The sequence below is a fragment of the Oncorhynchus clarkii genome, chromosome 10, assembly GCF_045791955.1.
Source record: "Oncorhynchus clarkii lewisi isolate Uvic-CL-2024 chromosome 10, UVic_Ocla_1.0, whole genome shotgun sequence".
In the NCBI taxonomy this organism is placed as follows: Eukaryota; Metazoa; Chordata; class Actinopteri; order Salmoniformes; family Salmonidae; genus Oncorhynchus; species Oncorhynchus clarkii.
The window spans coordinates 41,976,477-41,991,232 of record NC_092156.1 but is presented as its reverse complement, the minus strand read 5'-3'; the positions used below and the strand labels follow the sequence as shown (position 1 = coordinate 41,991,232).

Genomic DNA, 14,756 nt, shown 5'->3' with positions numbered 1-14,756 from the left:
TGAGACAAATATGGCCGCAATGTACCTATAGATGCATGTTAGCACATATGCTAATGATAAAAATGCTTAAAACATCTTCTTCTCATGAACCATGAGTCAGATTGGCTCCAGATTTGGTATATAAACTCAATTAATTATCCTCTAATGAATTTGAGAATGATTAGTTTCTGCATTCAAAGTCGGCCACTCTACACCACTAGATGGTACCATATCACACCAGGGCTATAAGAACTGAACCCATTGACACGAGGCCATGAAATGTGGTATGTAAACCTTGTGTATTTGTCCGTAGAAGCTGTGTGAATATAAAGTCAGTTGGTGGCACTATGAATGTCATTGGCACCAGTGGAACCATAGAATTCCAGAGCAGTAACTATTGATCTTTGTCTCATGAAGGTTAGATTGAAATTTTGCAGACAAACAATGAGAAATATCGTGATTAGTATATCTGCATAGTCACATATTGTTGCCATATCACATAGTGTTGCCATATTATGTGGTCTGAACACAGTGAAACATTTATATTTTATTCTGGAAAATTAGAAACCTGAAGTCCTGCCGCTTGCGCAGTATGTGTATTACAGCTGTGAGCGTGTATTGAAGTATTATTTTGGAATGCGAATGTGGAGTGTTAATGAACTTATCTTGTGTTCTATCTGTCATCCTGTGAACCCTGATCATTGCTGCTCTCTCTTTCTTTCTTACCAAGAATTGAACAGAACTCTAGTCAGTGACAAATGAAACCATCCTTTGGCCTTCTACACCAACTGGCTTGACTTCCTTGTGGCAATATATTATGCTGTTCCTCATCCCAAAGCCACAGTCTCACTTGTTTCATGGTATAAAGAGGCCACTAGAGCTGCAATGATTTTTTCATTGATCGATGTAGAGCGTTAGCAGAGCAACACAAGAGCCCTAATGGCACCTGGGAGATTCTCAGTGGCACTTCCTAATGGCTAGAGTTGGTAAAAGCCACAGTGGCTCTTTATTCCCCTCTGGTACATATCTGGTGTGATGAGGACTGGTTACAGTTTTTTTTACGATTGCTTACACACTAAAATTGAACTTTTCCCACAATTAGCAAAACCTTACACTCAGGGAGCAAAACACAAGGCTAGATTTGCACAACTGTAAGCACATTGTCAGCTTCACACTATTTGCAAAACATTACACACAGTGATTTGCAAAACCCTAAACACACTTGTATACATCAGACACAGAAGTATATCATGATGTCACTTCCTTGCAATTCCAAAGCACTGACTGTCAAATTACCACACCTATGAGCCAATCTGTTAAACTTCTTATGGCTGCAATCCCGTTAACGGGATGATATGACAACAACCAGTGAAAGTGCAGGGCGCCATATTCAAAATAACAGAAATCTCATAACTAAAATTCCTCAAACATACATGTATTTTATATCGTTTTCAATGTAGTCTTGTTGTTAATCCCACCATCGTGTCCAATTTCAAATAGGATTTACGGGGAAAGCACCACAAACGATTATGTTAGGTCACCAACAACTCACTAAAATACACAGCCAATTTTACAAGCCAAAGAGAGAGAGAAAAAAAGCACAAATCGAGAAAATGTATCACTGACCTTTGATAATCTTCATCAGACGACAATCATAGGACTTCATGTTACATAATATATGTATGTTTTGTTTGATAAAGTTCATATTTATATAAAAACATCTGAGTTTACATTGGCACGTTACATTCACTAGTTCCAAAAACATCCAGTGATTTTGCATAGCCACATTGATTCAACAGAAGTACTCATCATAAATGTAGATGATAATACAAGTTATACACATGGAATTATAGATATACCTTTCCTTAATGCAACCGCTGTGTCAGATTTAAAAAAAACATTACGGAAAAAGAAACCCATGCAATAATCTGAGACGGCGCTCAGAAGTAAAAATCACCACAGCCGCAACGATGGCGTCAACATAAACAAGAAATTACATGATAAATATTCCCTTACCTTTGATGATCTACATCAGAAAGCACTCCAGGAATCCCAGGTCCACAATAAATGTTTGTTTTGTTCGATAATATCTGTTATTCATGTCCAAATACCTTCTTTTGTTGAAAATGGCTGCTTGATAGACACCTGATGCATTCTGCTATCATTCACTCCCACAACACCATAGAAATCTCATTACAATTTCTATTATTGGTTGACATCTAGTGGAACCCCTATGCAGTGCAACATCATTAATATCTCAAGGGGATTTCATTGGGGACTCTGGTGAATATATACAAAGCCCAGATTTCTCACTTCCTGTTTTGATTTCAACTCAGGATTTTGCCTGCCATATGAGTTATGTTATACTCACAGCCATCATTCAAACAGTTTTAGAAACCTTAGAGTGTTTTCTATCCAATACTAATAATACTATGCATATATTAGCAACTGAGACTGAGGAGCAGGCCATTTACTTTAGGCACCTTATTCATCCAAGCTACTCAATACTGCACCCCAGCCATAAGAAGTTGCTAAACACAGCCATCAGGTGCACAAACACATGATTGCTAAATTGTAGACACACCAATCAGGTTTAAGCACTATACAAATGCAGCAGGTAGGTTCACCTGCTTTCAACCAAAATGGAAGGAGTCAGAAGAAGAGTGAGGGTGAGAGGAGGAGTACACAGAGGAGGAGAAGGAGGTAGAGGAGGAAGAGGCAGAGGCCGAGCCAGAGGAAGACCTGAAGCAGGAGGAGAACGTGCACAAAGGAAAAGAGGACCAAACTTATCAAATGACATTCGTGCAACACTAGTGGACCATGTTGTGAACCACGGATTGACGCTGAGGGAGGCTGGACTGAGAGTTCAGCCAAATCTTAGCAGATATACAGTGGCATCTGTCATAAGGACTTTTCGACAGGAAAACAGGTTAAAGATCTGTCTACAGTTACAGTAATCAGCTGCTTATTGTCAGCACCATATCAGCACTTGTCATACCCCTTCCTATGACATTGTACAGTAAGTTACATATATTATTCTCTACATAGGATTGAGGGTTGGGAACGACAAGGAGGAAGGGGGCCCATATTCACGCAAGAACAAGAGAGATAATTAACATTGTTTTGGCCAATAATGCTATCAGGCTCCGAGAACTACAAGCCAACATTATCGGTGACCATGCCATTTTCAATAATGTCCGTCAGGCTCAGAGAACTACAAGCCAACATTATCGGTGACCATGCCATTTTCAATAATGTCCATCAGGCTCAGAACTACAAGCCAACATTATCGGTGACCATGCCATTTTCAATAATGTCCATCAGGTCTCTCAGTCAACACTGGCACACATCCTGAAAAGACATTAGGTTCAAATGAAACAACTTTATCGAGTGCCTTTTGAGCGGAGTTCAGAGAGGGTCAAACGGCTGCGGCATGAGTATGTGAAGGTTTGTATTGTTCACTTTAGCACTGTGATGTTGCATACTGCACACATGACTTTTTTACATTGACTGTATACTAGTTCTTTCCTGAACTACACAATCTTGTCTTTCACTGTATTTCAGGGAGTTTTGCAGATGGATGCTGAGGAAATCCTGCATGAATTCATATATATTGATGAGGCAGGGTTCAACCTCAAAAAGCAAGAAGGAGAGGCAGAAATATCATTGGCCACAGGGCTATAATCAATGTCCCAGGGCAACGTGGGGTAACATCACCCTTTGCTCTGCCATTTCACAGCATGGGGTTGTCCTCCGTCATGCCAAAATGGGCCCTTACAACACACCTCACATTCTTGCATTTTTGGACCGATTGCACCACATCGTCACAGCAGGTAATGAAATGCACCAGATGCAATACACGGTCATCTGGGACAATGTGTCATTCCACCGCTCTGCTTTGGTCCAGAACTGGTTTCAACACCATCCACAGTTGACAGTACTATACCTCCCACCATACTCTGTTTCTAAACCCTATCGAAGAGTTTCTCTCTGCATGGCGGTGGAAGGTTTACGATCTCCAGCCCCAGGCTCAGGTACCCCTCATTCAGGCCATGGAGGTTTACGATCTCCAGCCCCAGGCTCAGGTACCCCTCATTCAGGCCATGGAGGACGCCTGTGACCAAGTCGACGCCGCAGCTGTGCAAGGATGGATTCGACATTCAAAACTGTTCTTCCCGCGTTGTCTTGCTAATGATGATATTGCTTGTGTTGTTGATGAAATTCTCTGGCCAGATCCAGCTAGGCGAAGAGATAATGTATAGTATGTATAGTATATTTTCTGTACAATATTGTCAGTTTTTTTCAGATGATGTTTTGTTTGTTGTTATTTACTGTAATTGTAACCTGTACTGGATACAGTGTTTTACGTTTGTCTGTTTGCTGAGTTAACAGTGTTATGCACACTACTGTAGTAGCATGAAAACTGGGACATGTTTTGTTGTGATTCTCCATGTTGACATGTTGACTGATTTGGGTATATGGAGAGAAATAAATGATATTTTCCTCAGTCTGCAGCATTGGTCTTGTGTAGTGTTTGTATAGTTGCACTTTCTCTGTGTACTTCATTTACAGTATTCTTATCACTGACAATTAGACTTGCTAAAAGTGTTTTAGGTTAGCAACAGCAGTGTGTAACTGGTTCAAAAAGATTGAAGTCATATGAAATGTGTGGGTATCGTATGGTAACAAAATATAATTTTTATGAAGTCGTGTTTAGTTTTGACAAAAGTGTTCCATTTTGCAAATGATCTGAAGTGTTGTGCTAATTGTGTGTCGTGTTTTGACAAACCGGGCCCTGTTTTCAGAATTGTGCTTAAAAAAATTGAAAAAAAACTCCTAGCTCTTGTCTTCCATTTGTTCTAAGCAGCCGGAGTGTGTATTGTACAGTATGTTGAGACAGCGGGACCTGTTCAGTGTGGGAGTGAAGCATCAGATGTATTGGCCCAGACAGACAGCAAGCAGTGGTGTTTATTAGCCCTGTCTTGCATGAGCTGTCTGTTGAACTGCACATACAGCCATCTTTCCCAATGAAATGACACTGCCATCTCTCTCTCTAAGATCCCTTGTCTCCCTGCTCTCCCACAGACATCCGCAGGGACATGTAATGAACGGCTTCCCTGCTCTGATGGTGTTATTGGGTAGGATGAATCCCACATAACTCAAAGGATATGAGAGAGAGAATGGGGGCGATAAAGAGGGAGAGAGAGAGAGACAATGGGGAGCGGCAAAGAGAGAGAGAGACAATGAGGAGCGGCAAAGAGAAAGAGAGACAATGGGGAGCGGCAAAGAGAGAGAGAGAGACAATGGGGAACGGCAAAGAGAGAGAGAGACAATGGGGAGCGGCAAAGAGAGAGACAATGGGGAGCGGCAAAGAGAGAGAGAGAGAGAGACAATGGGGAACGGCAAAGAGAGAGAGAGAGACAATGGGGAGCGGCAAAGAGAGAGAGAGAGAGAGACAATGGGGAGCGGCAAAGAGAGAGAGAGAGAGAGAGAGACAATGGGGAGCGGCAAAGAGAGAGAGAGAGAGACAATGGGGAACGGTAAAGAGAGAGAGAGACAATGGGGAACGGCAAAGAGAGTGAGAGACTATAGGGAGCGGCAAAGAGAGAGAGAGACAATGGGGAACGGCAAAGAGAGAGAGAGACAATGGGGAACGGTAAAGAGAGAGAGAGACAATGGGGAACGGCAAAGAGAGAGAGAGACAATGGGGAACGGTAAAGAGAGAGAGAGACAATGGGGAACGGCAAAGAGAGAGAGAGACAATGGGGAGCGGCAAAGAGAGAGAGAGACAATGGGGAACGGCAAAGAGAGAGACAATGGGGAACGGCAAAGAGAGAGAGAGACAATGGGGAACGGCAAAGAGAGAGACAATGGGGAACGGCAAAGAGAGAGAGAGACAATGGGGAACGGTAAAGAGAGAGAGAGACAATGGGGAACGGTAAAGAGAGAGAGTATGGGGGCAATAAAGAGAGAGAGAGAGAGAGAGAGAGAGAGAGAGAGAGAAAGCAAGGAAGGGAAGTAGAGAAAGAGGAAGAGATATTAGAGGGGGGAAGTGTGAGTTTTGTATCTACATGGTTGTAAATATGAGAGTCTCTGTCACATTGTTACAGACCCTGACTCTGTTCCTATGGGGAAATAACCCTTCAAATCATGTACCCAATCACATACCCACATTGTGAGTGCACACACACACACACACACACACACACATACACACAGATAGAGAGACCAATCTTGGGTTCTTCATCAGGATCTGTGTATCGATCTGGATCGTGCAAGCAAATGGCTCTCAGGGAGGCTGAGAGAGGAGAGGGCAGAGTAGGAGGAGGTTAGAGGCATGGGAACTAACATCTGACCCCCATTCCCCCAGAGGGTTTCTCACAAACTGCTCTCTCATCCATGTTTCATCTCCCTCATTAAAGCTACATTGTGGATGAGAGGCGGCCCGCTAGCTTAGCCCGACCAGGCTGTTCTCTCTAACTGAGAGTGACTGAGCATTAAGCCATGGCACCACAGCACCTGCAGCCTCCAGCTGGCAGACTGTCAACTAGGAGCACCACAGAGCAGGGAAAGGGAAAGTGAGGAAGGTTGTAGGAGTGAACCGGAACAGACTCAGTGGCTGCATGTCTCCTAGCTGTAAGGATTCGTTATCTGTCGGTTTCCTAAATGAACACAAAGTAGACGGCAGGGACCCTGCACATTAAATGTTCAGTTATCTTATTCCTCCTCATCACAAATACATGTGTGATGCTGATGTATCTTTCATGGAGCAGAAGACTGGCTCTCTTTCATTTGACTTAATCCTCCAATGACCCCAAACTCTTTTGCTTAAAATACCAACGGCAATGATAATGGGCAGAGAGAGATAAGGTGCTGGCCAGCAGCTAGCCAGCAGCCTCTGTTCATGACATCAGTTTGTCTATTTTTGTCGTCAACTTTTATTAAACTATTATTCATCATTATTAGATGACGTTGCAAATATTCATTGCACTGACGACTAAACAATTTGTATACCCTTCTAAAAGACACATTTGGCTGTGTGTTGTTAACTCAGACTATTGTAAGTATTTTCCTACCTCCCTAACTGACAATCTCCTATTAACCCATTCTGTTCAACTCCAAGTTCCTCTCAACCCTAAATAACTATTACATGACTCTTCTATCTGTCCCTGTCCATGGGCCCTGTCTAATAAAGCTTTGTGCTGACTGTTTCCTCTGCAGAGCCCCAGTTGAAAGGCATCGTTACCAGGCTGTACAGTCAGCACGGATACTACCTGCAGATGCAGCCGGATGGCACCATGGATGGCACAAGGGACGAAGGCAGCTCCTTCTGTAAGTGTGTGTGTGTGTGTGTGTGTGTGTGTGTGTGTGTGTGTGTGTGTGTGTGTGTGTGTGTGTGTGTGTGTGTGTGTGTGTGTGTGTGTGCGTGTTGGCACGTGGCCTGCCAGTCTGGCTAGTAGCCAGGTATTGTATACTTCTCTCAGTGTCTGGCACCAGTTGATTGCTCATTCAACAACCGCTGATCAGGGCTATTGGTCTGTGACTGAAGTACTTCCAGAATAGGTGGATACTAGATACTGGTATCCTGGTATACTGGAATAAATACAGCACACAACCCAATCACCATTAACACCAACTCAGATCAGGTCATGGCAACAGTACACAAAACCACACTAAGCACACAATTTGAAACACTGAAATATTCAGTGTTGTTGTATACTTCTCCCTCATCCATAAAATCCTTCATATAGTGAGGTCATGCCAAGAGAAGATAGAAGGAGAAGTAGAGAAATAGAGAGAGAGAGAGATGTAGCAATAGAGTAACAAAGAAATAGAGAAAGAGATGGAAGGGAGAGAATGGAACAGAAAGAGAGAAGGGGGAGTGACAGGGATGAGTGTGTGTGTGCGGTGTGTGATGACTGGGTCTGTCCTCAGCTCTCCTCCTCGGGCCCAGCTGTCTGCGTGTGTGAGGAGCAGAGCAGAGAGGAGCGTGTGGAACAGACTGACTGGTCTTTGAGTGAGCTGGAGGTTGTCAGAGGGTTTGGTGCAGGGTGACTATGACACCACAGAGTGATGAAAAGGGGAGAGAGAAGACAGCAGCATGGTGAGGCAGAGAATGGGGAGACTTATAAACATGCCTGCTTTCTTGATCTACCATGACATCGTTGTACAATAATTGAGTTATTATTCAGCAGATAAATAAATAACCACTTGAGACATCCTCAAGGACCCCTCACTTTGCAGGTTCTTTGTTTCATTGAATTGTTTACTTACTTTTAATATGGACTGGATGCATGTATTGACTTTCAATATTAATCTTATTTGATTCCCAAATGCGCCTTTAAAAACTGCCAACAGTGAAAATACACAAAATCAACAAGAGGATTTGACAAAGATCTTATTCAAATATAGTTAGAGATTAGGAAAGCCAGATGCCCCTTCACAAACAGCAAGGTCTGCAAATAAATAGACAACACAATCATGTTGACAAAGACGCTGTGCTTCTTATTGCATCGGGTTTAGGTTTCAGAATGGGTGTGGATTTGATAAGGATATTTAGTTGGCACGTTTAAAATCCATGGAAGCAATAATTGTTCCTTTATCTCTCTCATCTCTACTTTCTCTTTTCCACCCGATCTGTCTTCTACTCTTTCCACTCTGTTGTCCTGTTCTGATGGTTCCCTTGGTCTCTATGTAGAAGAGCTCAGTAACACCCCTGAAACCCTGCACGCCCCAGAGAGAGTGAGAATAGACGAGAGATAGAGGATAGACTTGTCCTTTCTCTTCCTTCCTTCCTCCCGCCTCTGCCCCTTCCTGACGTCTATTTCTGTCATATTTTTGTCACTCCATCCTCTCTGTTGTTCACGCTCTCTTTCTCCCTTGTTTTCTCCCACTGTCTCTCTCAGAGGCTCTCGTTCTATTCCTTTGTGTTTCACCAGTCCTCTTAGCTGTATTCAGGGAGGTGCTGCACCCAGAATAGAGCAAAAGTATGGCAAACCTGAGGTGACGTGATGATAGCCCCTCACTCCAACAACACTCCATATCTCGCTCATGACACTCTGGCTTAGGCTCAGTGAGGTTGTGACCTTTGTGCCTGGTAGGGTTATTCAGAGGTGAAACAACAGCCATGTAAATTCCTATAGAAGACATTCTAGGAAGCTCTTGATTGCTGCTGTCTGGGTCGGTCTAATGTCAGTCTCATGTTCTAACGTTTCTCTCTCCTCCCTCCCTCTTTCCGCCTCTCTGCAGCACAGTTCAACTTGATTCCTGTGGGTCTGAGGATCGTGGCGATCCAGGGGGCGAAGACAGGGCTCTACCTGGGCATGAACAGCGATGGGTACCTCTACACCTCTGTGAGTCCACATGCTCAACAATACATAAACCAGTAACAACATTGGACAATGTGTCTTTTACAGTAATGTTTCTGAGTAAACCTGGGGGAAATGGCTGTGTGGCAGTAGGCCAGTGCCAGCAATAGAGATACTCACTTTAGCTCTCTAAATGACAGTTATAATGACCATGCAACGGCTGGAACAGCCATATCAGGAGTGGACTGCTGTTGCGAAATCTCCTCAATTACGGACTGTGTTGTTGCTGTCCATGGTGCTGAACTCTGTGCCAGGAGAATCTGGTTTCTGCCCATGATGCTGAACTCTGTGCCAGGAGAATCTGTTTGCTGTCCATGGTGCTGAAATGGACTTCAATCTGGAGTTGCACATCCTGTTCCATTGGCTTAGATTCAGCGGTGCAGTTGAGCCACTTAGAAATATACACCCCCCGTAAAAAAATTTGGGTCACTTAGAAATGGTTTTGTTTTTGTGCATTAAAATAACATCAAATTGATCAGAAATACAGTGTAGACATTGTTAATGTTGTAAATGACTATTGTAGCGGGAAATGTCTGGTTTTTATTGAATATCGACATAGGTGTACAGAGGCCCATTATCAGCAGCCATCACACCTGTGTTCCAATGGCACTTTGTGTTAGCTAATCCAAGTTGATCATTTTAAAAGGCTAATTGATCATTAGAAAACCCTTTTGCAATTATGTTAGCACAGCTGAAAACTGTTGTTCTGATTAAAGAAGCAATAGAACTGGCCTTCTTTAGACTAGTTGAGTATCTGGAACATCAGCCTTTCTCAGTTTGATTTCAGGTTCAAAATGGCCAGAAACAAAGAACTTTGAATCTGCAATGTACAATTGTATGGGGGTTGAGGACAGTATGCAGCTATAGTACAGCGTCTGTACTGAGGATGTACTGTTCAACGTTAAGTCTCTTCACCGAGCTTAGGTAATAGGGTGTAAGCTCTGTGTGTGATTAAGGATGAAAGGTTACTGTGCCCCGAGCGTCTAGATTGCCACACAACATAAAAACAGCAGAATAATAACAAGGGATTAGCCACTGCAGTGTGACCAATTACCTACACTGTGTCTGGTGCTACTGTAAAGGACATAGAGCAATAACATTACAGAGTAGTGGAACATTCACTCAATCTCACTGTGTGTGTGTGTGTGTGTGTGTGTGTGTGTGTGTGTGTGTGTGTGTGTGTGTGTGTGTGTGTGTGTGTGTGTGTGTGTGTGTGTGCGTGTGCGTGTGTGTGTGTCACAGAATCCATTTTTTAAAACACAGGGTGTAACCGTGCGATACTTCATACATAAAGTCTGTCAGCGTGCAGTGCATGTAGGGCAGACACATTCAAGTTGGGAGAGCTCGTTGGAGCGTTGGTGTAAGGTTGTAACAGCTACACCTCTGTCAGTGTGAGAGAGAGAGAACATCCCTGAGCTGAAGATTAACATTCTGCAATGAGAAGGCGTTTGTCTATTGCCTCTGTGTGTACAGAGGCAATAGGAGCATCGGGTTCAAAGGAAACAGTCAAAACCCCTCGGTAACTCACAGAGGCCTTCTATGTGGCTTCAAGCAGACAGACAGAGTGTCTTCCCTTAGAATAGAATCATGCTGAGGATGTGTAACCTTGTGTGTTTGGTGTGTGTTACAGTCACACACCGGTAAGCTGTTGTTTGTGAGAGCGGATACATGTTTGAAACAGTGATGTACTCTGTTTTGTGACTGTGTGGGTGAGAGGCTGAGGTGAGTGACAACAAGAGACACAGAGGACACTGCCATTGGGGAAAACCTCTGCAGGGCTCTCAGTCAGTCAGTCAGTCAGTCAGTGAGTCAGTGTAGAGTAGGCAGTCAGTCAGTCAGTCAGTCAGTCAGTCAGTCAGTCAGTCAGTCAGTCAGTGTAGAGTAGGCAGTCAGTCAGTCAGTCAGTCAGTCACTCACTCACTCACTCACTCACTCACTCACTCACTCACTCACTCACTCACTCACTCACTCACTCACTTTGATTCTTTGTCCTCCTCTTTTCAATTAGGCTGTGCATTGCAGTAAAAGCGTGATCAGACTGCTTTTGTCAGGCTAGTGAAGCACATAGCCCAGGAGGGCAGTATGGAGCTAATGACAAGGGGGAACTCCATGTCACAGCTCTGTTGTCTCAGCCATGAGCCTCAGCTTCCTTATACCTGTAGGAGACTCCAGGAAAATGGCTTCTGTCCTGGTAAAAATAGTGCTCAGCTCTGTCCTGACCCATTTTATCATCTGTGTTCTCTGGAAAACCCTCCTGGGCCATGAGAGGGGGGAGATGTGTGAGAGAAGGGGGCCGATTGTGTGTGGGAGTGTGAGTGTGTGTGTGTGTGCGTGCGTGCGAGAAAGACAGATAGAGAGATGGTGGATGGGAAGAGGCACAATTGAGAGACTAGATTTCACAGATGCAGTTCCAATGCATGTCAATCAGGCCTCTGAAATGAACCGCGGTGATTGCGTATTTAATGGGTGTGTTGATGTACGTATGCATACCTTCAATTATAATGTCTATGATGTAATATATGTTCAGCACATTTGTGTAGTGGTTGATGTGTGTGTGTGGGCAGGTTTTACACATGCGGTTATGTATATTTGAGTGGATAATTGTGTTTGTGTCTGTGCTTGTATGAGTAATTTCTATTGTCTGCGTTTAATTGCTTGTGAGGTTATACATGTAAATCACTGTAATATCTATGTGGTGCTGTGTGAGAGAGATAGAGAGAGAGAGAGAGAGAGAGAGAGAGAGAGAGAGAGAGAGAGAGAGAGAGAGAGAGAGAGAGAAGAGAGAGAGAGAGAGACCTTTCCTGATGAATGGCTTTGTAGTCCATTCTTCTCCTGTGAGGGCTGCATTGAGATGCAGGACAACACAGCCGTCCAGATAGCATCACCTTCATCACAATGGGGTCTGAGAGAGAGAACAGGAGAGAGTTGGCAAAACGGCAGGGATAGAGAAAGAAGGGATGAGGTATAGAGAAACGGAATGGAATGATACAGAGGCAGACATGCTGCCAGCCAGGCAATGAAGTGCACTTAGGAGAAGTAATGCTGTGTGCAGGCAGGGTTCCTTCTTTCTATTAATTTATCATTAGTCCAGCAACAAGGTTCTGTGCTAAGATGGTACTAATAAGTAAGAGATGTAGACTTGGTTGCCAATGGCATCTGTTGTTGTAGTCTTTCCAGCCACACAGCATCAGATAGCATGTACATATCTGTATGTGTATTGGGTGTGAGTGTGTTGTGAACAAAGAGCTTTGTTTTGACAGATGTATCACTGCTGTGTAATTTACCCCGAGCCTATGACAAAGGCCACTGCTGATCTAATGACACACAGAGACATCACAAGTGCACTACCTCCCTCCGTTCTCTCTCTCCTATGAAGGGGATATTGAAAGGGGGATGACAAATGGAGGTATGAAGGGATGTGAGGTGGATGCATGGTCACCTCTGTCACTCCCCTGCATGTGAATCACATCAACAGAGACTGTTAATCAACCCAGAGATGAGTGTAGAGTAGGCAGTAGACTCCACTTACACATCCCCTAGCCCCAACTCACTCTGCTCCTAGCTATCACTCACACAACATAACATCATACCAAGCCGTGGCATCATAAACCATTAGAGAAGGGCCATGTAGTTATGGTGACAGAGGGCCATCTGCGTGCCTCACATGCTGACTACACCGGCCACGCGCTCGCGCTCGCCGTCGCGCTCATTTTGATTTTGTCCCTTCACACCAGACAATCTGGGCAGGTTAAAATACCAAAACCAACTGTGAATCAACTACATTAATTTCGGGGCAGGTCGAAACACACATGAAACATTCATGGATATTTAGCTAGCTTGTCCTGGGAGATGAACGTTTGATTGTTATTTTAGCTGGCATGCGTATGGTCCTCTTTTTAGCTGGTTCTTTGTCATACAAAATTGTGTGTTTCTCTACTCCGACGATTCATCCACAGATAAAAAGGGAAGCCTGGTGTGTATTTAGTTCATCTTCAATGAATCTCTCCTCTTTTGTCTTTCAAGCTTCCACATAGGTCTGTAACTTCCTGATACCCAGGGGACTTGCAGCGTGTGATGCGTCTCCAGTAGAAACAAGCTATATTTTAGCGATTGGGTACGCAGACGCTCGTTCACAACCTCCAGCCCAATCAAAGACCAGCGCTCGAGCAGTGTGGGTGAAATGATTGAATAACCTGTGTATTGCAATGCTTGTGCACACAACATGACCAGTGAGGTCAGCCTCGCCCTCTGTTAAACCACTCTCTTTAAGTGCATCTACGGTGCCGTGAAAAAGTATTTGCCTCCTTTCTGATTTTTTCTATTTTTGCCTATTTTTTACACTGAATGTTATCAGATCTTCAACCAAAACCTAATATTAGATAAAGGGAATCTGAGTTTACAAATAACCAAAAAAATGGATACTTAATTTTAAATATTGAATTAACAAAGTTATGCAACACCCAATTCCCCTGTGTGAAAAAGTAATTGCCCCCTTACACTAATAACTGCTTGTGCCACTTTTAGCTGAATTGACTGCAACCAAATGCAGAACTGCTGTAACTCTTGCATGCAGAACTGCTGTAACTCTTGCATGCAGAACTGCTGTAACTCTTGCATGCAGAACTGTTGGAACTCTTGCATGCAGAACTGTTGGAACTCAGCAACATTTGTGGGTTTTCAACCACGAACTGCTGGTTTCAAGTCCTGCCACAACATCTCAATTGGGATTAGCCCATTCCAAAACTTTAAATGTGTTGCTTTTTAACTATTTTCATGTAGACTTGATTGTGTGTTTTGGATCATTGTCTTGCTGCACGACCCAGCTGTGCTTCAGTTTCAGCTCACAGACGAATGGCCAGAAATTCTCCTGTAGAATTCTCTGATGCAGAACAGAATTAATGGTTCCTTCTATAAGGCAAGTTGTCCAGGTCCTGAGGCAGCAAAGCATCCCCAAACCATCACACTACCACCACCATGTTTGACCATTGGTATGAGGTTCCTAATGTGGAATGCAGAGTTTGGTTTTTGCCCGACATAACGGGACCCATCTTGTCCAAAAAGTTGACTCAAGTATGCCAAAAGGCAACTGAAAGCACCTGGATGATCATCAAGACTCTTGGAAGAATGTTCTATGGACAGATGGGTCAAAAGTATAACTTTTGCATGACATTTGGTATTGCATAACTTTTTAAAAATTTAATAAATGAAATAAGTATGTAATTGTTGTGTTATTTGTTCACTTTGGTTGAAGATCTGTTTTGGTTGAAGATCTGATAACATTCAGTTTAAAAAGTATGCAAAAGTAGAGAAAATTAGAAAGGTGACCAATACTTTTTCACAGCCCTGTACGCCTTCTTAACCCTTGTGTTGTCCTTAAGGGTCAAACAATGACCCACCACTATGTATAGC

General features: G+C 43.5%; 1 protein-coding gene across 1 annotated transcript in view; it reads left to right on the top strand.

Moving 5' to 3' along the window:
- Nucleotides 1-14,756, top strand: part of LOC139419558 (fibroblast growth factor 11-like) — a 56,009-nt gene that overhangs the window by 34,831 nt on the left and 6,422 nt on the right. The window contains exons 2-3 of the mRNA XM_071169529.1: nt 7,201-7,311; nt 9,229-9,332. Coding sequence (XP_071025630.1) covers nt 7,201-7,311; nt 9,229-9,332 — 215 coding nt within the window. The remainder of the gene's footprint in view (nt 1-7,200; nt 7,312-9,228; nt 9,333-14,756) is intronic.